At 27.3% G+C, this 26,175-nt stretch overlaps 2 protein-coding genes across 5 annotated transcripts in view; one reads left to right on the forward strand and one right to left on the reverse strand.

Annotated features, from left to right (window-relative positions):
- gogo (golden goal) overlaps positions 1-26,175 on the reverse strand; it is a 198,205-nt gene that overhangs the window by 123,017 nt on the left and 49,013 nt on the right. The window lies entirely within an intron of this gene.
- LOC100141951 (uncharacterized protein) lies at positions 7,347-7,996 on the forward strand. Its single transcript, XM_001808333.4, has one exon. The coding sequence runs from the start codon at positions 7,375-7,377 to the stop codon at positions 7,921-7,923; it is 549 nt and encodes a 182-aa protein (XP_001808385.1). The 5' UTR covers positions 7,347-7,374; the 3' UTR covers positions 7,924-7,996.

Genomic DNA, 26,175 nt, shown 5'->3' on the forward strand with positions numbered 1-26,175 from the left:
GCTGGAATAATAATTTTTAATTCAGTCATTTGTATGCAAGCTTCGCTAGATTACCGTCTAGCAGGATTTTTTTATAATTTCGTTAAATTTCAAACTGACATTTTTAACGTAACTTTACAATTGTTAGGAAATTAATTGTACTAACATTTTAAATAGAACTCAGTTTAAATGGGCACTACGAATTAATTATTACTTACTAAACTATTTTGGATTAAATTGCTAATTAAAGAACGCACAATTTAATAGTGAATTAGAATTAAAAAATTTATTTAAAAATAAATAAAAATTAGAAGTCTTATTATTATTATTATTATTATTATTATTATTATTATTTTTATTATTATTATTATTATTATTATTATTATTATTATTATTATTATTATTATTATTATTATTATTATTATTATTATTATTATTATTATTATTATTATTTTATATTTTTCACAGCGCGTTTTGATTAACTTAGCGATTTTAAAGAAGTTTTTCTCTATACTTAAGTTTAACCGTTTTTGAGATATTTAAGATTTTTTAAAAATTTCTGGATTTGCACTTGTCACTTAAAAAATCGGTAACCCTTTTAATCATAAGCCTATATCTATATATTCTTCGGTTTGTTTAAAATTAGAAAAAAAATAATAAACCCAAAAATTTTAAGGTAAAGTTTGGACAAATTCAAATACCCATAACTTAATTTTACTAGAATTTTTATTTTACTAATAAGTAATTAATTATTAACTAAACAATTTTGAATTAAATTGCCATTTAGCGAAAGCACAATTTAATAGCGAATTAGAATTTAATGATAATGTTTATACAAACTGAACCAAAAATAAATAAAAATAAATAAATATAAAAAAAGTAATAAAATTATTATTTATTAAAATTTACTGAGAATTTTACATAAAAAATTTCATTCTTTCGTTCTTGCCTAATTTCAGAAATGGTACTTGTTTTTATATTTTTTGGATTTAATGAAACACTTAAAAAAAGTTCTGCATAAAAATAAGTCAAAAATATAAAAACATTATATTAAATTTTCCATATTTTTTTATTTTATTAAGTTATCTTTTTAAATTTTTAATTTTATTTTTTTTGTGTATTATCTAAAACAGCGAACAGAAATGTCGGTTGTAAAAAATTAAGTAATGACGCCACAATTCAAAACCAAATGATTTTTTTTGTTTTTGTGCGTTACTTTTGGTTTAGTTCGTATTGATCAGAAGTACTAATAAATATTTTCTTACATTTTACTGAAACGGTTTTAAACATTACTAATTGTGGTTGAGAATTTAAAGATTTCTTTTAACAAAAGCATCACTTTACAAAACTCTGTCGACGATAAATAAGCCGAAAAACATGAAACTTAGTCAAAATTAATGTTACTTTTTCTTTTTTCGGACATTAACGCATATTTTTCAAGTAGTGTTTTTTTGAGATCCTGTTAAAATGGGTCGAAAATTCAATAAGTAAAGTCTACAAAAAAATACATTTGGTTTTTCAGTAGTTTTAGTAAGTCTTTAGGTTAAAACTGCCTGGTTGAAAAACCTTACCAAAAATATACCGAAAAATCTCAACCTTAGTCTTAAATAGCAAAAACGAAATTATATCTTTTCAAAAGTAAGGCGACAAATTCTCAAATTTGGTCAAAAATAGTGTTGTTTTAATTAAATAAAACATAGTTTTTTTACAAGGTTATGTTAAAAATTAAGCAAAAAATCATTAAGTTGGATCGAAAATTGTGTTGTTTTTGCCTTTGAGTTAGAAATTGAGTTTTTTTGCGAGATTTCATTAAAACTTTATAAGTGAAGACAAAAAATCACTAATTGTGGTCGAGAATTTAAAGTTTTTTACATCAAAATAATCAGTACACAAAATTCAGTCGACGGAAAGCCGAAAAACATAAAACTTAGTCTAAATGTCATTTTCTCCTTTTTAGGGCGTAAACACATTTTTTAGATAGAGTTTTCCTGAAACACTAGGTACATTTGGTTTTTCGGTAATTTTAGTAAATTTTTAGACTTAAACTGCCTTTACTGTTGACAAGTTAAAATTTACAATTAATCTTCAGATTTTTCAGTAATTTTTTTTTTTGGAACATTCCACAATTTTTGTTTTTTTTACAGACATGTTTTAGTTATTTTGAATAACCTTACCAAAAATATACCGAAAAATAACAAAAACAAAATTATATTTTGTCAAAAATAAGGCGAAAACTTATCCAATTTGGTCAAAATGAGTGTTATTTTTTATTACATCAAACTTAGTTTTTTCACAAGATTCTGTTAAACCATAATCGAAGAATCATTAAGTTGTATCGTAAATAGTGTTGTTTTTGCCTTTTGAGTTAAAAATTGAGTTTTTTGCACAATTTCGTTATACTGGGCCAAAAACTCTATAAGTGAAGACAAAACATCACTAATTGTAATAATTATAGTCGAGAATCTAGAAAGTTTTTTTACATCAAAATGATCAGCTCATAAAATTTAGCCGAAGATTTGCCAAAAAACATGAAAAAATAATATTATTTTGTCCTTTTTAGGGCGTTAAAACACATTTTTAAAGTAGAGTTTTCTTGAGATTTCATTAAACTGAAACGAAAATTTAATAAATGAAGTCGACAAAAAAATTATATTTGGTTTTTCGGTAGTTTTAACAAGTTTTTGCCGTTACTCTTAACAAATTAAAATGTGCGATTAGTTTGCATATTTTTCGCTAAATTTTGCTGGAACATTTCACAATTTTTGTATTTTTCGAACGCTTTTCAATTATTTTGAAAAACCGTACCAAAAATCTTTCGATAAATCCCCAGTTAAGTTTTAAATTTTAACAAAAACAATATAAATTATATTTTGTCAAAAGTATAACAAAAAATCATTGAATAAACTGGCCAAACAATGACTAATTTAACTAAAAAATAAAATCATGTTTTTTCTTAGCGATTCAGGATTCATTATTTGTACCTTTTTTGTATTTTTTTTCACATTTATAAGTTTACATTATTTCACACGATTCATTAAAAGTAAATCAAACAAATTTTTGATGCATTGTTTGCATTTCTGAGTAATAATAATTAATAAATTAAATAATCACCAAATTGGAATAAAAAAGTGAAATGTTTCCATTTTTTGAGCTTTAGCCAAACGTTTTACGTGAAATACTTTTAAACTAAGCCTAATAAGCACTAAAAGAAAAATATTCCGAGTATTTTAAGTATCGATGCAGTTTTTGTGAAATTTTGCGAGAAAAGACAAAACTAGATCAAAAATAATATAATTTTTGCGTTTTCGTTTTAGTCTTTTTTACATAATTTTCAAGTTTTTTTGCCAGCAACTATTAATTAATTTCTGTTATAAAAAACTGAAGAAAAAACCTAAAAAAATTTTCTTGCTTACAGAAAAGAATTATTTAATTCTGATTTTGAGATACAGTAAAATTATGAAGAAATGTTAAATTGTAGGGTTTAAATGAAATCAAACATTTTTATACCAGAGCATCAGAAGGCCTTTACTTTTAAATAGTATATTAAAAAATCGGAGGACGGCTATTTTCTCTTTTCCTGATTAATACTAAGGAGAAACAAATTTTATGTAGGTTTTCGTGATTCTGAATTAAATAAGCCGGAAGCATTATTATACAGTTTAATATTCAGAATTTCGAACAAGTATTCAAGCAAATAATTAAGCTACTAAATCTTTCTTGCGTTAAGAACAGTTTGCCAAAGTTGAAAGTCTTAGCTTGAAAATTTTTATTTCTTTTGAACCGTATGGAACTGTGTATAAAAAATATTGATTGGAAAGGTTTTGTGTTTTTTTACATGGGGAACATAAATAAATAACAAATTACCCTGTAGTCAGACATTTCAATGATGCACCTGGGTATCTACTGGCTGAGGTCTCCCAAAGGAAATCAGGATTCCGACAAAGCGAAAGAAAGAAATAAATCGAGCATAATCCGTGGTTAAAAAATCATGGTATTACCTACCTGAAAAAGTGACGGTTTAAAAAAATGTAACTGAAACAATTACAATTGTTTTGTATAAACTTTCAGATATGACACTCACAATGTTATACTTTTGTGTTAATTAACTTAAACTTGCAAGAGTTGCAAGTGTGCATTCCTTGTAAAAAAGTTAAATCCTCTATAGCTTAACAAAAAACTTAATCCATATTGTAACCCATAAAGTAACCCAAAACTGTCTGTCAAGAAACAGTCATCTAAAAATATGCATACTGATCAATGAAAATATTTTCAATATGGTGGCACTTTCGCGACCCTAAAATTTTCTTTCAAATTTTTATTGTTTATTTAAATAAAGTTTTTCTCTAACATAGTTTTAAGAAAGAGATATTACAACATTTACAATCCCAATTCGGTTCATAAACCAATAACTGTAACTGAAGTTTATTGGTTTAAATTTAAATACTGGTTATTTATTTAACGAGTTTGAGTGTAAATCGAACATTTTATTTCACGAGTAAAATCGAGTGGTTTATCATCCACGCGGTGAAATAAATAAAGCACGAAACCGAGTTGAATACAACATTATATTCTTCAAATTAGACTCAACAAAGCTTAAAACTGCATTAAATCTGTAAAAAATAATCTGCCGTTTTGTATTGAGAAATGCCAAACAGTTGTAAATACTGTATTACAGAGGAGAAAAACTTTTGACAATGTCGATGAATCTACCCATCTCGTATAAACTTAAAGACGCTAAGTTTATGACTATATGTTTGAGACGTAAGTTTTACTTTGTTTGTTCTGTCACTCTTTAATTATAATTTTATTAAATAGAATTAGAATTTTGTTTTATTATATTTTTTTGTTTTTCTTTAATCACATTGTTTATTTTTATTTTTTATTATTTGTCATTTATGGTCTGGGCCAAAATCTTGATCAGTTTTGCTTTCTTTTGGTCCAATTTGTGGTAGGAACCACTTCTATAAAATTATAATTTTGTTATCGTGTTTTTTTATTTTTTTTCTTGTTGTAACTAATTATATTGTAACTATTTTACTGCCACAAATTAATTAATACAAGTGTTGGACCTGACTAAAGAGCAATTTATATCATTACGGAGAGTTATTAGCTGTTTCAAAACTATAAATACGCCAACGTTGCATTTTACGGAATTATTTTTTTAAATAAAATTGATACAAAAGTAAAATTATTATTAATGATTTAATTTTTGATTAAAAGTATAAATTACATTAGCTGTTACGTTTTTAAAGTGATTATAACAGCTAATTTTGAGAAAAAATGTGACGTTGGCGTTATTATAGTTTTGAAACAGCTAATAGTTTACTAAAGGTATATTTATACTACACATATCTAAAAAAACTAAAAGTTGTACAGAATTTAGCGTTTGCTATTTAAATACTTTGTGTTTTTCTCTATGTTAGGGAATTTTTTCAGAATGTTTCTACAAACAATTATTTAATTACTATCAAGTAGATGCCAAAAAGTGTTATTTGTAAGGGATGCTTGAATGTTGTTTTGTGATAAAATACGTAAAAATGCGACGCTAACTTAATTAAATAAAAATTAAAAATTTAAATATTAAACGTAGTTTTTGGCAGACAATTTTTATAAAGAATGGTTTGTCCGAAAACAAAGTTCTTTAAGAATAACACTCGAAGTAAATTTTGAAATTTATTGATATTTACTAATATTCTTAGAATTGGTTTACAGAAAAAGTAATTAAGATTTAATTTAAAATTATACCAATTCGAATTATATTGCCATTTATTTTACCTCGACAAACTTGTAGTTAATCACGAATTAAAATTTTATTACGATTAAAACATTTTGTAAACCGACCCTTAATTAATTAATTAATTAATAAGTATTATATATTTGTTTTGAAATAAAGTGTACATAAATCACTTTTAAAGGTTGTTAAAAAGTTGCTTGTGTACTCTCGAACATGGAAAATACTTTCAACTTAAAAAAAACAGAGAGTAACAAAAAGATGGTGAAAACAGAAAACTAGAAATTCCTCTTCTCAAAATAGATCCATTTAGCCCAAGTTAGCTCTATGCCAAGTTGCACGGTTTAAAAATTATTATCGATTTTCTTTAATAACTTTTTAATGGAATAATCGATTTCAATGAAATTTGGTAAAATAATTTACCATCAAAACCAAATGTTTTCATACTGTTGCTTTTGTTTTTTCTTTTTTGTGAAGTACTCACCAATCAACAATTTAACACGTTTTAAAACATATTTTTGTTATACGTTAGCTGAGTAGTGTAATTTTTTTTTGTTTAAAAGACCCGTTCTTTTTGAACAATTTGTGTATTAGCCTCGGTTTTGGAGTAAAAAAATAATTTAAGTCAATGTGTCAAAATTTTAGACCTTAGACCCATTTATTATTATTGGGTTTTAAATTAATTGTTTTAATTTTGGCTTTAGTTCCTTTATGTACGTGTTTGCTAGATAACAATAATATAATTAGTTATTAATTTAAACCAGAAAAGACATATTTTCACAAAATTGTAAATTTCTAAAAATCGTTCGATTTCTACCCAACACACTGTCGTTATGGAAAAATCATCATTTACAATTATAATAAGCAAAGTAGTAATTAAATTAATAATTAAATGCATTTTTAACGTCCGATATGTTGACACTTTTACCTAAATTATTTTTTTATTCCAAAACCAAAGTCGATACAAAAATTTCATAAGATACAAAAAGTGTTCAGAAATAAAAGATCTTTATATGTGGTTTTGATGACAGATTGCTTGAACCAAATTTCACTAAAATCGATTATTTCATTTAGAAGTTACAATAAAAAACAAAATTAATTTTTAAAATTTGGCGCCCTATAACTTTTAAATGGTGCAACTTGGTATAGAAGTAAGTTGGGTTAAATCGTTTTATTTTGACTCGAAGAATCTCTGGTTCCTTTCCGTTCCACCCTGTATAATAATTGTCATAGCTAATTTTGATTTCATAATTCAAATCGTTATTTAATACCTTTAACAGAGTTAATAGATATTTAACCAGTAACAAAACTAAAATACATTCGAGTTAAATTAAATGTAAAGAAATAATTGATTTATAACTAGCTGATTAAATAAATGAAATCAATCTTTTCGAAGCCAGTTGCAGGAATAATAACTATAACCTAATTTTCACTGATCAATATTGATTATTCTGCATTTCAATGTAATGTATTACGAGCGAATCATTTGTAATTCATGAACCCACCTCATCCTTTACGTGACATCTCATTCTTATATATTGAAGCATTGCCAAGATATTCTATATCAGGCCAATGTCATCCGAAACTTGCAAATTATGAATAATCAATACACATAACCACCTATAAATACCAACTTGGACAATGTACAATCCAACAGTTTCAACATGCAGTTCCTCCTCGTTATTGCTCTTGTGCTAAACACAGCCTTTGCTGATTTTCGCATTTACAACCCCCATTATCAAGAACAAGACGGCCCTTATCAACCCACAGGTTGGAGACCTTCAGGACCTCCCTTATCTCTACCACTTCGTCAGCAATTGCCCAGACAAGAATATGGTCCTCCACCGCAAACTTACAGCACTCCAGCGAAAGAGTATGGACCGCCAGGAGCAACAACCGAAGAGCCTCAAGAGACTACTACGATAGAAGTGCCCACCACCACGGAGAATGTCCAAGAACAACTCAATAATTCAAAGGCACCAGTAAAAGGGAATGAAAAATTGACCGAGGACAGTTCGGCGGTTACTCAACAAGGGATTTATTACATCTATCATCCGAATGGGTTGTTACAAAGAGTTATTTATATGACGAAGGATGATGCTGGGAATATGGTTTATAGTGCTCAGCTTAAGTATGAAAATGTTGACCCGATTCGAGAGCCCATCTATACCTACGATCCCAAGACTTTTGTTCTGAAGCAATTACAAGTTTAGAAATATTGTTTCAGTGTCATATTAATTTATTGCTATTTATTTATTTAAAAATAAAAAAAAAATTGTACTCGTATTATGTAAATGTCAATCACCGAACAAATGCCATGAATAGGTTTAGATAAGTATAAACGCTTTCATCGTCTTTTTGAGCAATAATACAACTGTGAAACAAAAATAAATTTGTGTTTCTTTTGTAATAAGTAAAAAAAACTTTAAAAGAAATTCACCGCAGTAAAGTTAACAGAACGTAATCCTGACAAAATCTAGATTTAAGTTTTTTTTATCTACAACATTTACAACACTTCTAAATTAATTTTTTTCTCAAACATTTCTGTTAAATTGTGTGAAATATTATTTACTTAGATTTTAGTCTGTTGGTTTTGAAATATCATTATAAGTACTTACAGTGGAATTTATTGGTCCAACAAGATGTAAAATCTAAAATCATAATTACGAAAAATGTCTAAAGTTGTCTAAAGTCTGTAGATATCACATGTTTTTTGAATACAGAAACAGATTGCGAACACCTGAGACCTTGTTATTTTAAAAATAAACACATGGATATGCTTTAGTTAAAAATTCTTTAATCATTTAGATGATACTTGGAACCTAAATTAAAATCATTGAAAAAATTGGAACGAAGTTTTTTTGATCAATGAATTTTTATTACCATCTTTATTTTCTTTCACTAAATCACATAACTGACATTATGTTATATTAGTTTATCTTAACTTTTTTTTTCACCAGTCTGTCAAAAAAAAATTTTTTTTCGAGGCTCAATAACGGACTTTTATGGAATATTAGTTGATATAGTATTTTCTGTTGAAGCCATCGAAAAAATTTTGTGTATAGCACAAAAAGAAAGCTTCTCTCCCTTAGAAAATTACCGCCCTCCACTTCATCTTCTGAAGCTTATACATTCCACATGCTTGTGTTACGTACAGTCACGTTCAAGAAGAATGACACCCCTAAAACCACAGCCACGATGTGATATGGTTAATGTGTAGTACGTTTGGCTATTTTATAAACTAACTAAACAGTTTGGTGTCTGTTAAAATTTATGATCTAAAAAATTTTTGTCGGACTTAAAGGTGTTATTCTTTTTAATTGTGCCTGTAAGGATACAGAGATAGACAAAAGTATGGAACGTATATTTTTTTAATAACTGGAAGCCTAAGAGGAAATTGAGAAAAATATTTTTTGAAAGTGATCACTGATCAGTGATTACATTTTTAAAGAACTTTTTAAATAACCTAGAAACATTAAAATTTGGGATTAATTTCGTTTAATGACGTTTGTAAAGTGTTAATAATAGTTTTTAGTTTGTGTTCTACTACTTATTTATTGTTGATAGTGAATTTATTTTTTGGTCATTTGAAGACATTTACAGGACGAAGATTTTAAAGAATTTTAACAATTATCCTTAGATAAGTGCAAATATTCCTAGTTGATTTATTAACAGGGGCTTAATTCTAAACATTGTAATTCATCAAAATGAAAAATAAAACGTTTTAAAGGAAAGACTAAAACTTGGTCTGGTAATACTTGAATTGCGGAGTGTTAGTAACTTGTTTTTCACTCAATTATTGGCTGGAAATATTTTTTTAGTGAGGTACATGGTTTTGGCACAAAACGCTTGGTTCCATGCTCTTTTGCCTAACTCTGTATGTTATAAATATGTTAAAGATTGTTATACAAACAATTGAATCTTGAATAGGAAGCTTAAAAAAAATAAATAATCATACAACTTTCCTGGAAGACGTTTTGAATTTTTCGTTTCCTGTTTTAATTTAATACGTTGGAGGAAAAAATGAGATTATTCTTTTTTCTGTCGACATAAATCTAATTTTTATAAGCGCCATAATTCTTCTCAAAACTTTAGAACTAAAGCAATTCAATAAATGTTCGGAACAGAACCTAAGAAAAAATCTTTGCCAAGAGTGCTAAAGTTTACTACAAAAATGAATAAACATGAGGAAAGCGTGCAAAAAAGCAATAGCTGAAGTATTAAGCTTATTATTATAAAATCTACAAAAGTCTTAACACATTTTGTAAAGAAACTTTTGAGAGGAAGTCATTTTTTACACAGTGAACTAAATTTGAATATGATGATATATGGTACCTCCTATAGGCTATATGATTCTGAGCACCATTAGATTAAAACATTTACAAGCAAAAATTTGCTGTTGTTATTACTTTTGTTAACTAGGAATATATTCAAATTTTATGATCCCGAGGATTCAAAAGTTGTTTGGAAATATTTGCAACTATCATCTACTCAGTTTTGAAGGCAACACAATTTTTATTTTTTCACAAAACTAATGAGATAATTAAAAGGGCCTATATGTACTGCAACCTACATAACCGTGTTGCTAATTTACGAATATTTATAGAAAAATATGCTCTTCTTCAAACAAATTTAGCAATGATTTGCTACGTTTGTGGAACGATATAAAAAAATGAACAATTTAGATTTAGTTAAGAAAAAATATCAAATCAGGAGTACCTACTATTATTTCGGAATCTTAACATTATATGCACAAGTCTTTTCGTTTAATTTAATCATTTTAGATATAATTTAAATTTTAATACGTGGTCAACTCAATTGTCCAAAAAATATAAACAACTGCACTAAAAAAACAAGAAAAACAAAACTAATTTTAAAATCAAAGAGGTTCAAGGTAGACAATAAAACAGAGAGTAAAAACTTTTCAGGATAGTAACAATCTTTGCAAATTTTTTCAAGATTTTCAACAGTCACGATCAAAAAGAATGATACCCCTAAAATGATATGGTTAAAACGTACGTTCGGCTGCTGGCTATTGTGTACATTAACTGGATAGGTTTTAAACTAACCTGTTTGATGAAAGTTATGACCTAAAAAATTTTAGTCGAACTTTTGCTATCCGGTCCAGTTGGTAAAGGTGTCAATTTTTTTATCGTGACTGTACATTTTGTGGCATTGCTAATGTTCAGCAAAATTTAATCTTCACTGTATGTAACAACAGTACATAAAATACCAAACCAGCAAGATATTATTCAAAATGCTTAAAGAAGTCCAAAATGTCAGAAATAAAAAAATTTGAAAATTCTGTGAACGCTGTGAACTCTGTGAACGTTCAATTAGCTTATCGGAAGTTCAAACAATGACAAATGATTAAAAGAGAAAAGATGGATGATTATAGAAAAAAACTAATTTAGAAAGAAAAATATCTTTATTTTAAACTTAAGTTGCCTTGTATATTTGTAAATGATTCTGTATTAAGTTTTTTTAAGTATTAGGAGTTATCAAATCAAAGTTCACAAAAAGTATTATTGTAATGAATGGTACGAGTCTTGCAGATAAATTTCAGCAACTGCGCAACTCTAAAAAATTAATTATTAAATAGTTTATGACTAAAGCATTAAATTCAACAAATTTCATTCTTGTAAGATGAATAGAATCATGCTGTTATAAGCTGAAAATCACAAGTTATTATAAATTACAAACCGGACTCTTACACCTAATATAAAAAAACGATTTAGTTGTTTACTGAATCGACTTTATTTCACATAATATCAAGTACATATGTACAAAAAATCTGTAATAACAAGTTTAAGGCTGCAACCTGCTCAAGATCAAAGTTTTCGGATCGTATGTATAAATAGGCGCTGTTATAGGCTCCACATCTTCGTACTTCACCTGAGCCGTATAAGCCTTTGTTCTTGCATCCTTTTTAGTCGAGTAAACAACCTTCTGCAGTTGACCCGTTGGATGATAAATGTAATAAACTCCTCTTTCTGACCCTTTCGTCAGTCGACCACTTTGTGTCCCATTTACGAGTTCAGACTGAGCTTCTGTAGTTGTTGGAATTTCGGTAGTTGTTCCTTCTTGTTGAACAGTTGTAGTTTCTTGAGGCGGAGGCCCATATTCTTGAGGTGGAGGTCCGTATTCTTGAGGAGGCGGTCCATAAACAGTATGCGGCACTTGCTGTCTCTGAAATCTTGAGTTAAACCTGGGTTTAACTGCAGAAACTGCAACAATGCAAGCGAATGCAATGATGATGAACTTCATTGTACTTAACTTTGAATGCAGTTCAAACACTGGCCACTGCTTTTATATATTGATGGGTTATGAAAATATTAACGATTTCATCACTTGGCTTGCCAAAATAATTAAAACACAGCATGTAATAGCGTCTATTAAGGTGTCCAGCCGAAATTAATTGAAGGACGCGTGATGGCCTGAATTTTAATCATTCGTTTGATTTCGTTTGGACGTTTTTATGTATTTATTGTGTTTGTTCGAGAGGTTTTTGGTAATTAAGTTAAAGCAGACAGGTCGTTAATCGTTAATTTTGCTTAGCACACTAATTTCGTATTTGCATGAAAATTTCGTTGCTCCTTTAAGTTGGAACGTTTGTCTTCGTAATATTCCTATTTGCATTCAAAATATACGCGTATTCTATTGTTTTATGCAATACTGCTGAATTCCTTGATGGAAACCTAATTTAATATTATCTAGCATTGAAACAATTTAATCGGCAAAACTATTTAAAAAAGTGGAATTATTTTAGTGCAAACCCATGTGAAATGATCTGAGGAATCGATTGTCGTCAAAAAAATCGCCAAATTCTTATTAATAGTTTTTAAGTTATGATTTTTTTTCAATGTCTGCTTTTGTCTATAATTTATTTAAAATTGATATTAACTGATAAACTATTTGGAAAAGTGAAACTACTCTGATGTAAATCCATGTAAATAATCGATTGACATTGAAAAAATCGCCAAATTTTTTACCGTTTTTAAATTATAATTTTTTTTTATTTGGCTTTATTTCCAATTTTCTCGAAAAGTAATAATCGGCAAAACTATTCGAATAAGTGGAACAATCGATTGGCGTTGAGAAAATAGCCACACTTTCAACGGTTTTTAAGATTCCTTTTTTCGATTTTGACTTTATTTCTAATTTTCTCCAAAACTAGTAATGGGCAAAACTATTTGAGTAAACATGTAAAATTATCTGGGTAATCAATTTGCACCGAATTTTTTACACTTTTCAAGTTATGATTTTTTGTCAATTTTTGCTTGTCTCTAATTTTCTCTAAGACTAATAATCGGCAAAACTATCGAAAAATAGAACTCTTTTAATGTGAACCTATGTGAAATAATCTTGAAAATTAATTGGCGTTGAAAAAATCGCCATATTGTCAACAATTTTTGAGATATAATATTTTTTTAGTTTTGTCTTTGTTTCCATTTTTTTTGACAACTGATTACCGGCAAAACTATTTGAAAAAATGATCTGGAAAATCGAATGGCGTCGAAAAAATCGACAAATTTTTTGCAGTTTTTAAGTTACAATTTTTTTAATTTGTCTTTATTTCCAATTTTCTTGAAAACTAGTAATCTTCAAAATCATTTCAAAAAGTAAAACTATTTTAATGTAAACCTATGTAAAATGGTCTGGGGAATCGACTAACGTCGAGATAATCGCAAATCTTTTAACAGTTTTTGTGTTATAAGTTTCTTCCATTTCTGCCTTTATTTCCAATTTGCTTCAAAACTACTAATTGGCAAAACTATTAGAAAAGGTGGAACTATTTCGGTACAAACTTATGTAAAATAATGTGGGAAATCTAGTTGCGTCAAAAAATATTAAAATTCTTAATAATTTTTAAGTTATAATTTTTTCAATTTTTGCTTTTGTTTGCAATTTTATCTAAAACAATTAATTAAAAAATTATTTAAAAAACCAAAACTATTTTGAAATAAACCTATGCAAAACGACTTGAAAAATGGATTGGCGTTGAGAAAATCGTCAAATTGTCTACAGTCTTAAAGTTAATTATTCCTTTGTAGAATGTAGAACTATTTTGATGTAAACTTAAAACCTAAAATGATCTGGGGAATCGATTTGCCTTGAGGAAAATTTTTAGTAATTTTTAAGTTATGATTTTTCTTTTTACTTTTACTGTTGTTTCCAATTTTCTTGAAAATTATTAATCGAAAAAACTATTCAAAAAAATTGAATTATTTTACTGCAAACCGATGTAAAATAATCTGGAGAATCGATTTGCGTTGAGGAAATCGCTAAATTTTTTACAATTCTTAAGTTACAATTTGTTTTTAATTTTTGCTCTTTTTTGCTCTTGTTTTAAATTTTTTTCAAAACTATTAATCCGAAAAACTATTTAAAAAAGTAAAATTATTTTAGTGCAAATCCATGTGAAATGATCTGAGGAATCGATGGGCGTCAAGAAAATCGCTAAATCGTCAGTAGCTTTAAACTTTAAATTTGGCTTCATTTCCAATTTTCTCAAAAACTAATAATCGGCAAAACTATTTAAAAAAGTAAAATTAATTTAAGCAAACTGATCTAGAGAAACGACCAGCGTCAAGAAAATCGCAAGTTTTTTAACAATTTTTAAATTATGATTTTTTTCTCCAATTTCCTTCCAAACTATTAATCGGCAAAACTAGTTCAAAAAGTGTAACTATCGTGTTGCAAAACTATGTAAAATGATCTGAAAAATCGATTGGCGTTAATAAAATCTCCAAATTATTATTAGTTTTTAAATTATGATTTTTTTTTCATTTTTGGTCATTTCCAATTTTCGTAAAAACTATTAATCGGCAAAACTAGTCAAGAAAGTGTCACTATATGGATACAAACCTATGTGAAATGATCTAGAGAATCTCTAGAGAAAATCTCAAAATTCTTCCTAATTTTTAAGTTATGATTGTTTCAATTTTATCGAAAATTATTTACCGGAAAAACTCGCTAAAAATGCGTAAATATTTCGATGTAAACTTATGTGAAATGATTTGGAACATCAATTGGCGTTAAAAAAATTGCCAAATTTTTAAGTATTAGTGTTATGATTTTTTTTTTCAATTTTCTCTTTGTTTCCAATTTCCTCGAAAACTAATATCGACAAAACTATTCGAATATGTAGAACTATTTTAATGTAGATCTATGTAAAATCATCTGGAAAATCGATCTGCATCAAGGAAATCGCAAAATTTTTAACAGTTTTAAAGTTATAATATCGGTTATAATTTTTTTTCTATCTTGCTCTTGTTTCCATTTTTTTTTTCGAAACTATTAATCAGCAAAACTATTCGAAAAAGTGGAATTATATTAATGCAAACCTATGTAAAATGATATTGGGAAGCGTCTGACGTCGAGAAAATTTTCAAATTTTTACCAGTTTATAAGTTGATTTTTTTCAGTTTTTGTCTTTCCAGTTTTTTCGAAAATTAATAGTCGGCAAAACTACTTGAAAAAGCGAAACTATTTTATTGTGAAACTATGTAAAGTGATCTGAAAAATCGACTGGCGTCAACAAAATAGTAAACGACGAATTTTAAGCGATTATAATAGATATTTTTCAGAGACTTACCTGTATTAGAACAATCAAACATTTACATTAATTCACATAATGTGATAAAAATTTGTATGTTTTTTAAAGTTTACTAATGATTAAAGTAATAGACATTAACGAAATCATAAAAATAATTAAACATGATTGCATACTAATTTTTAGTATAACACTGCGAGTAAAATAAGATAAAATTAAAAATAACTTAATTGATAAATGTGTTTTCGTTGCCATTTATTGATTTTTTGTTAATAATATTTTAAACCTTCATTTTAATAACTGAATCTTAAATTAAAAACACTATTTTAAAACACGTTTCCAATAGCAACGTATTTTCACTATTTAAAACACGCTTCCCATAGGAACGTGTTTTACATTAAAACGTTCCAACAAAAAAAATTGAATATGCGAAAACGTTCTTGGGCGTCGAGCGTATGCGAGTTGCATAACGACAGCCCTCGAACTTGATAATATTATTAATACCAGTAAAATTTCTTAAGTGTTTAACATAATAAATTTTTACAAACAAAGTGCCATCAGTTAAAATTATCATAATTATAATTACAATCAAATTGTGATTACAAAATTGGTCAAGTTAAAAATGCGATAATGATTGATTTAAAAAAAAATTAATGAGGATGCATAGTTTTGACTTTTCGACTGATTAAATAAATGTAGGGAAAGTTTCAGCAAAGGATAATTTGAATAAAATTTTCCAGGGCAGTGGTGTTGATGAGAAAACTTGGAAACAAAACCGCATTACTTTCTAATAGATAAAATAATTGTACCTCAAAGACATTTTAATAAACTTGAGCGTCAAGTTCGGATGATGAACGCAACAGTTTAACTACCTAAAGGAAATTTTAAGCCCCTTGAGGCTGAATAGGTGTCACCATGATTGTACTGAAATAACTTCTCTTGTTTATATGAAGCCATTATCTGATATTTCGTTAATTTTAATTGTTTGAATCAACACAAAGAGGGAAAACGCAATGATGCTCGTTTAGGAAGTTTATCGATATTGGGGTAAATTTTGTTGTTTTTTATGACAATTCTATTTTCAAATGTTGGTTTCTGGGATGTCTACTTTTTTAATTGAAAATCAATTGAAGATAACAGATACTGTTTTAAATTAACAAAGTTTGAAACTAATTTTCCTGGAATATAAATGTCCCGATTTAGGTATTGTGAATGAAGCTTTTATTTCAAAGCTTGTTTAATTTCTATCAAGACCGCATAAATTACACTGGTAGCTACTGCAACTATTTAGTGAAGAATTCCATTAAAAACGGAAATTGCTTCCTATGTGCTTCTAACAATTTCACTCATCGTTATTTAATTTTTGTTGTACATACATTGTTAGTCATTATCTATTATTACATTTTTTTGATTGATGTTTCATTATTAAAACTATAAATAAATTGAATTGAACATAAACAATATTATTAAATACAAATATAAATTAATAATTAGTGTTTTACTTTATATTTGTGATCTTTATAAAGAGAAAATTAAAAATCTTAGTGATAACACCATCTTAAATTGTTCAAAAAAATGCCGTTAGCCCTAAAAAATAATTAATTACCTAAGGTAAGCAAAAAATTGAAAATTCAAATAAACGTATTCTTGTTTTAAAATTAGTAAAATTATTCAGAAATGACCATATTTTGACAAAAATTTCGCATTTGCTACTTAAATGAAATTATTTTTAATTTAAAAAAACGAACAAACTTAATTGAGATGAGTTTTTGATTTTTGTACTATTGCCGTTTAAATATGAAACAACAGCAATAACTGATGCAAAAAAAGTAAATTATTTATAAGAAAAAATACCCAGAATAATTTCATTATTGTTATTAATAACTATTAAAAAAATAGAGCTATTTAATAAACTCATGTAAACTGATCCGGGAAATCGACTGGCGTTGAGCAAGTTGAAAAATTCCCAACAGGATTTTAGAATTTTTTTGTATTTGTTTATGTTGTATCAGCAACAATTTTTCAAAAACTATTTGTCTCACAACAGCAATTTCCTTTGAAAAAGATAGATAACTAAAAAAGCCCTCTAAAAATAATAAATTTAATAGTCTAGTAGTTTCAAATTAATGTTTTCTCAACAGTCAGAAATTTTCAAATTTATTTTGTTTTTTTTTTTTTAAATTGCTATTTCAATAGCAAACGATGCAGAATGATCTGGGAAACTAATTAGCGTCAATAAAATTGCAAAATGCTCAATAGTTTTATGTTACATTTTTTTTTGTATTTTTTATCAAACTTTAAATATGTGAACATTCTTCTTGTAAAACTATTAGTCTTACGACAACAGTCTTTTTGCATAAGATAGATAATATGATAAGATTTCCAAAGATAATAAACATAAAGAGGTCAGTCTACTAGTTTTGGAATCCGAAATGATATTTTTTTCCAAACACCTAAAAATTTTTAAATGTTATTATTGTCATATTATTTTACTGAAAACCTGTGTAAAATGATCTGGAAAATCAATAGTTTTTCTACTGTTTTCTATCACTCACCACTAAACAAGTTTGCATAAATCAGCAAAATAAATAAGCAAAGACTAAAAAGCAATAAATAAAAAAAATATTTTTTTTAGAAAAAAGCATTTATTTAAAAGATGCACTAAAAAGTAAAAAATAATGTTTTTTTATCAGAGAAGAATATTTTTGCTTACAAATTATAATTTTAAAATTTATAAAAGTTGAGAACGATCATGGTCATAAGTCATAATAATACGACGTTAAAGAATTACTTTCTTAAATTGAGCACTGTTCCCAAAGCTTTAATAAATTTTAAAATCCTAATTTGTTAGCAAAAATATTCTCCTTTGATAAAAAAAATATTTTTTACTTTTTAATGCATCTTTTAAATAAAAGCTTTTTTCTAAAAAAAACATTTTTTATATTATATGTCATTTTCTTAAGTACGGTAAAACTATTCAAAGAAACAGATCCATTGTATTAGAAACCTATGTAATATGATCCAGGAAATCGATTGGCATTAAGCCAACAGTTTTTTCGCTACGAATTTTTGTATACTTTTTTATTTTTGCATATATTAGCAATTTTCTCAAAAACTGTTTATTAGTCCTTTTTGAAGAAGATAACTAAAAATACTCTTCAAAGATATTTAACTTAATAGGGTTAAGTCTAAAAGTTTCAAAGTCATGAATGTTTTCCCAATTTCTGGAAATATTTTAAATTTTATTATTGTTATTTTTCCTGTTATTACAAAACTATTCAAACCAAAAATCTAATTTAAAAGAAACTTATGTAAAATGATCCAGGGAATCGATTGATATTAAGCAAATTGCAAAATTTTGAACAGTTTTTTTGCTGTGATTTTTTGTGTATTTTTTATTTATTTTTACATATATTGGCATCTTTTTTGAAAACTATTAGTTTCATGACTTTTTGAAAAAGATATATAATTAAAAGAGCTTTCCAAAGCTAATAAACTTAATGAGGTTAGGTCTAAAAGTTCTTTAGTGTTGAGTTTTTTCTCAACGCCCAAAAATTTTTCAATTTTATTATTGTTTTTTTCACAACAAACTATTTGAATAGAAAGATGTAAAATGATCCGGGAAACCAATTGACGTTAATAAAATTGCAAAATCCTCAGTAATTTTTTTGTAATATTTTGTTTGCACTTTTTATCTATCTTTGCACATGTGAGCAATTTTCTAGAAAACTATTACTCTAACGACCATAGTCTTTTTTGAAAAATGTAAATAATTTAGACAAAATTTCATAGATAATAAACATAATGAGGTTAGAAGGGTTAGGTTTAATAGTTCCGGAGTGATAATGTTATTATTGTTATTTTCTCAATTACGGCAAAGTTGTTTAGTTATAATTTTTTTGTATATTTTTTGAGGTGGAAAAGTGCTTGTCGAAAAATATACATAGTTTTACGCTTTCAAGAACACTTTGATATAATTTGCTTCTGTAGCAATTTGCGAACTTTCTGCTGAATAATCTAAATAAAAACAATACACTGCTACAATGCTTAATCAAAGAAACTTTTTATAACTACGTACTACACTTTTTTCACCAACCTTCTTTTTCTTACGAACGCACTAAAGCAACACTTGTGTCTTCGAAAAAACGAAACAAATAAAGTTGTAAACAGTTAAACAGATCGTTGAATAAAAAAAAAATATGTGTATTTTCTAGTCGTTAGGCGAGGGCACGTTATTACAAAACTGTTATATCCTCGATGAAAGCTGGATGCTATTGTTTGGCTAAACAACACGTAACCCCAGACGAAATAAAGATTAATGCTGGAACGTTATGGCCATAGCCTACACATCAGATCTCGGCATTTGTGTGATAAACACACAATACCATACATTACAATGGAACGGAAGCGAATTCACGCTTACTTCTAGACAAACAGTTTTATTGCTAATTAAGACTGATCTCGTTCGGGGAGAGATTTACGCTTTCGAAGTGAGATGAAAGCGCTTTGCGGTTCGAGCAGCTTAGGAATAGTCACACAAAATTATTAGAAATGTTTAGTTAAGACAACTGGCATAAACATGAATTTAATTGATTTAAATACCATCAATTTATTTATAGATGCGTCATTTTCATTTTTGGTGCCTGTGCACTAGCGATGTGTATAAAAAACACACATTTGTCCAATAAATATAAAAAAAAGCTGTAGACTGATAAAAGCTTCCTCAATTTGAGTGAGTTCAAAGAGTTGAACCTCAATACAATAACATTGTACAGAAAATCAATTTTATAAGTAGAGACCGGATTTTGGAAAACTTTTCTAACACGCAGTTTTTAAGGGCTTTTTTAAACCTCAAAATAAGTTTGTTTTGTATTTGGAAGTATTTATAGTAATAATAATAAAAAGCCTTTAGTCAAGAAAAGAATGTGGGGAGGCGAAGTCTAGCTAACACTACTCTACTTAACCTCTCATGAAACAAAACAAAAACATAAATCTTTCAAAATAAACCAAAAAACCAAAACTAGAAATAAAAGCGAAAAGAAAAACCTATAATATATTATTATTACTAAAAAATAATATTATTTTTAAATAATACTAAATGAAAAAATATATGTAACCTAAAAACTTTTGAAAGAATGTAAAAAATAATAATACAAATAAAGATACAAAATGAAAACAAAACAACAAAAAAATAATTATTGAAGTAATAAAAATTTTAACATTATTTGATTTTTAAAAACTATAAGAGAGCACTTTTCAACGTTTAAGTGCAAATTGTATCTATACGAATAACTTTGAAATGCAGGAATGGATGGATTTTGATTAGAATTTACTATGTCGAAAGTGTATAAAAAGTACAATAAGGGCCCTAAGACAGAGTCTTGAGGTACCCCTGATGTAACTCTTCCAGAGTATGACAATATATTATCAAGTTGAACTATCTGGCAACGTAGTTTAGCTCAAAGCAAAAAATGATTAATTTTATCAAAAAGCCGAGTATATATATTGGTTGGTGAAACATTTGTTGAAACTTTTTCTAAATGTGCAAAAGAAAGAATATTATGAAAATTTACAAAAGAATGTTGACACTTTTTTAATTTTTCCTAAATTCCTAAAGTAATTTTATCTTATTAATGTCCCTACTTTGCAGTTTTATAGATTTTTAGCTATCACTCTTTGAATCACTTATAGTGGCGGTCAGCTCGATTTGCGTGTGCGTCATCAATTTCATTTTTTCATTACCAACACAAAGCTATAAAAAAAACATCAAAAACAATGCAAATTTAAACAACTAAGGGGTATCTAAGGGTGGTATCCTTGAACATTAATTTACATGTGCACTTCGACAACACCGTCAAGTGTCAGGAATTTGTCAAACTGACATTGACAGTAAATTATAGACGTCGTCACATGGTTGTCGAAAGTGTTATCGGTGTTAATCGCAAGTATTTTCCGTTCGTTTATTGCGTTTTATGATTTGCGTTTCGTTAGGTTTTTGATTCTGCGTTTATTAGTTCTTGTTTTGTGAATCTGTATTTTTTGTAACAACTCATAATTTAAACACTTCGTACCCTCAAAAAATATTTGATAGTTTGTCACCACTATGAGCCTACTATGTAAACGTAGTGACAGAAATGTCAGATGACGCACACGCAAATGGAGCTGAGCGCTACCATAGATCTGTTAATCTTAGTTTTTCAGTGTCTTAGTTCTCAAAATATTTTTTAATTTTCGTGTTTTTAGTTTCTCAGCGTTAAAGTGTCTTTATCAGTATTTGAAAATATTCATACTTCAATTCTATATTAACATATTTTTTAATTATAAACAAATCTTGTATCAGCCTTGATTTTGGAATAAAAAAATTATTTACGTAAGGATGTCAAATATTTTATTTTTTCAAAATTTTTCCAAACCGACAGTATAGATTTTAATTAGTTGTGTGAAAGTCCTACTTTTTTAAGATTTTTAGTTTTGTGTAATACAGGCTGTTCGCGAAGTTAAGGTGTTCATTTTATAACGTCTAGCATGCATTGTTCTTAAGAGTTTTAGCCTAAAACACCTTAGTAAAATGTTGATGATAACAAAGATACAATAACTTCTTTTTTTGAAATTTTGGAAGCCGACCCTGTCCAGATCAAAAAATCAAAGAACCATTGACATAATGAACAAAAACTGTTACAAATGTCATCTAATTTATCGGAAAGGCTCACTATTACAATAATAACAATCTTACAAATTTTATGAAATTGTGTGGGCAGTGCTATCAGAATGCAGCTGCGGCATTCAAAGTGTACTTAAAGTATGAAAAAATAAGAAAAAACACTTTCGAAAATCTGGTATCCACAATAATGAGGTAGATTTTTTTGAAGCGCTCATTTCAAAACGGCAGTTAGACAGCACCGCACTCAAAATTTTAAAAAAACTTAAAATAATCTCCGTTACTAAAAACATTTTATGTTTATGATGACTTAGGCTAAAACTATTAAGAATAATGCATAGTATCTCGTGTTAAAAAGAACGCCTTAACTTCGCGAACACTCTGTCTAGTAAAAAAAAAGAAAATCAAATTATTTCAAAACCTAAGCAGAATCGACTATATTACCCGTATCTAAAACGAAATCACGTTCTGTGAGAAAGACCGGCCTTAAAACCGGTTCGCTGGTGTCTCATTTGTCCCAGGAATGAGTAAATGACCAATAAAAATATAATTTTTTTTTGGTGCACAAAAATTTCAAGACGATTGAAGCGTTTGCCACTGGTTATCGGAGTGATATTGCACTCCCAACTGTAAAACAAACCAATCATAAGACCTTCAAAACTGAACAAAAAATTGTTGATTTATCAAGTATTTTGTAAATGTTGGACAAACCATCTAAAATTTCGCTGTTTTCTAAGAAAATTTCAAGATTTCTATTACACTTTACCGATTTATTTTTGATAAACCTTGTGTTTTGCTAGTTCGTATTCTAACTAATCTAATTCAAACATTGCGCAAGTTTGTTATCAAAAACTTAATTATTTCGCAAGATTTCCTCACAAAACTCAAAAATATACCAAATTAGGTCGAAGATCTTTGTAGTTATTAGCTTGGGCATTTAAAATTTATGAGTTAAGTGCATATCTAGACAATTTATTGATCTTTGAGAAGCAACAACAAAAAACTGGGTGTTCCATTTAACTTTTTCAAGTTATTTGACTTTTAACAAATTTCTTATTTTTTGTTCTCAGGCTTTTAGTTTTTCAATCTCATAGTTTATTAATGCTTCAATCACACAATTTTCAAGTCTAATCTCAATATTTCAGCTTTTTAGTTTCTTAATTTCCAATGTTCTAAATTCATTTCGTAAATTTCTCAGTTTTAGGTTGTTTTACTATCATATAATTTCAATTTTACAGTTTCTAAATGTTCTTACCTTGCAGTTCTGTAATTTTTAATTTATCACTCTTTCGGTCACTTTGATCTACGAAATTTAAATCTTACTGATTTTTAATTTTTTTATACCAGTTTTTATTTTTCTTAGCTTTTCAATCTCTTATTGTATTGTTTTTTTATTTATAATGTCATGTCTCAATTTTTTAGTGTTTCTTTTCCTCTGAAGATTCATATAAGCTCTTGCAATTGCAAAACATTATTTTGCTCAAGCCACTTTGAAAAATGACTTATTTTCAGTTTTTGATAAATCGTAGTTCGTGTTGTTTATTCGTTTGTTTTTGTAATAACAATGCAAACAATAAGAATTATGTTTTTAATATTCCTGTAGAAAAATTAATAAAATTATACCTAATTTATGTTTTTCTACAAACTTTTTTGGCACCTAAATAAGGTTTATAATTTCCTAAAAATACGATCTCTATTTATAAGCCAATTTATCAATACTGGCTTCTCTTCGTTCTGAGGAAATTACATAGTCATCTAGCATTGCTCTTTCAAAAGTAGGAAATGTAAAAATTAATGAATAATCTAAGCTGAGAGGAAAAACATTTAAAACTCCTTGTTTGAATTTAAAAAACTCTTTCACTCTATTTTTCATCACGTCTTGTGCCTGTATACTTAAGTGAAATTAAAAATATTAAGAAGGATTAGTCAATCTGGAAACAGGGTCTAATTTTCCGGAAAATTTGTCAGGCTCTTTATTCGTTTAATCCTAATAGCGACTGTCAGCTTCAGATATTATTAATTTGCATCCGTAATAATCCAAAGCCCGGAACTTTTGCTTTCGAATTCTAAAGGAATTTGTGTAAAAGATTGAAATCTGTCGCAAAAATTAAGAGTTGGAATAAAGCGACCAGTAATTTGATTTTGATTAGTATAAAATACAAAATTAATAAATAATCAGTATTTAATTAATTTTTGCACAGTAAAAAAATTAAATGAAAACTAATATCTGGTAATTTAGAGTAATTTTTTTATTTTCTGCAGCAGGAAAAATACAACCATAATTTTTATGCAATAAATTCTGTTACAAAAAGAAACAAAACAAAATACGTTTAGTAGCTTCAGTAAATCACCTGAATTTGTGATACTACTTACTGAGATTTCAAAGTAAAAAATAAGTGCCAAGTTAAAAAATAACAATACAACTAATGTTTACAACTGAAACACAAAATACAAAAAAAAACAAAAAAGCAGTGAGAATCAAATTATGTAAACCGTAAAGTAGAAACATTAAAAGAATTGTAGCCACACATTTTTGTTGCATATTTGAAATCAATTTCGCAACCTGAGTAAAATTTATTTAAGTTGTTGGTACTTATCTGTCATAGTTTTTGATAAAAGTCAACTTTTTGTTAAAATTTTTATTTGCAAGGTTTTATCACAGCCCTTGAACCCTTTGCGATAAGTGAATAATCTTTTTTGCATTCCATAATCAAAGGTTTGAAGAGCCTTCTAGAATTGTTAAACTGTCAGAATTCATGGCTAGTATGATTTTTTCAAAATGGTTTTCAAAAAACTGCTGAAATTCAGTTTTTTAAATAACAACCCTATTGTCTTAACGGCAATCGAAAGAATATCGATATTTAAGGTGACTTGTTTACATATACCTATCTATTACAGTTTTTGAAAAAAAACACAAAAAATGGATTTTAGTTCATACTTTTCATAGTTAATCAAGTAGACCTTGTCAACAATTGTCAAACTTCAATATTTTATTTAGTTTTTAGCTGGTTTATTATCGAATAAGCAATAAAACAATAATATTTAATTATATAGTTTATTATAACTTAGTGAATTATGTAAAGTAACTCAATCAGTCTGCTATCGAATTTTGAACTTCTTGAATAAAAATTGTGAACAAATAAGATATTTCTTTTAATTAATAGTTAAATTTTATGGTATTTTTTTAAAAGTTTACTTGATTAAAAATGAAAATAATGAGCCGAAATACTTTGCGATTATTTCAAAAACTGTAGGACATACATATAGAAAATGTTAATAGGAGTCTGCATAAAAATTGATGTTTTTTCGATTGCCATTGAAAAAATAGGGTTATTCCATTTGAAAAAACTGATTTATAATCATTTTTAATAAGCATTTTCAAAAAATCATAATAGCCTTGCAATTACAATCATAAAAACTTGAGAAGACCCTTTAAACCATTGGCTACCAAATGCAAATAAAAATTGTAAAAAGTTCACGAGCTGTAAAAATAAAAAAAATAACATATATTAAAATACTGTGACAGATATGTGCTAACAACTAGGGTACATTTTACTCAGTTTCGAGAGGCGAATTCAAAAATGGAATAAAATTTTGTGGTTATTATTTAAAATTTCAAATTTGGCGCCAATTGCTTGTAGCTTCAAAAATTCAGCCATTTTATTCTTCTACACTGTCAAAATTTACGATTTTTTCCCTGTGTAAGAAAGTTTAAGAAAATAAGTCAGGCTATTTTAATAGAGTTAAAGCAATCTTAGGCTTTGTTGAGTCTAATTCGAAGAACAATAGTAGTTTATTATACAAGTAAAGAAAAGTTATTCATTATCTGTGAGTGATGTGTTTCACGAGCATGTTATACCAGCTTTTCTTTACGTGTATAATACAACGTTTTCTCTTATAGATACAATGAAAAATCTTTGTTAAATTTTTTCACCGATAAAATAAAAAAAACAAATAAAATAAAAATATCACCAAATAGCTCTAGCTGTATTAGAAGATAAAATGTTTCTAATGTAGGCCCTGAAAGAATTAGATTGTATGTAGTTACCGCACGTTTATTATTTTATTATTTTATTATTTTTGATAAACCAAAATAAAATATTGTATATTTAAAATAAGTAATTTTTAATTTTTAAAAGTTATTTAGACAGTTTAGTTTGAAAATAAAGTCCTGTATGTATTTACTGTGCATTTTTAAAATTTGTGCCGAAAAATGAATTGCATTTCACCGATTGCCGAACACAAAATACA

This window comes from Tribolium castaneum, chromosome 4 (genome assembly GCF_031307605.1).
Source record: "Tribolium castaneum strain GA2 chromosome 4, icTriCast1.1, whole genome shotgun sequence".
Taxonomy (NCBI): Eukaryota; Metazoa; Arthropoda; class Insecta; order Coleoptera; family Tenebrionidae; genus Tribolium; species Tribolium castaneum.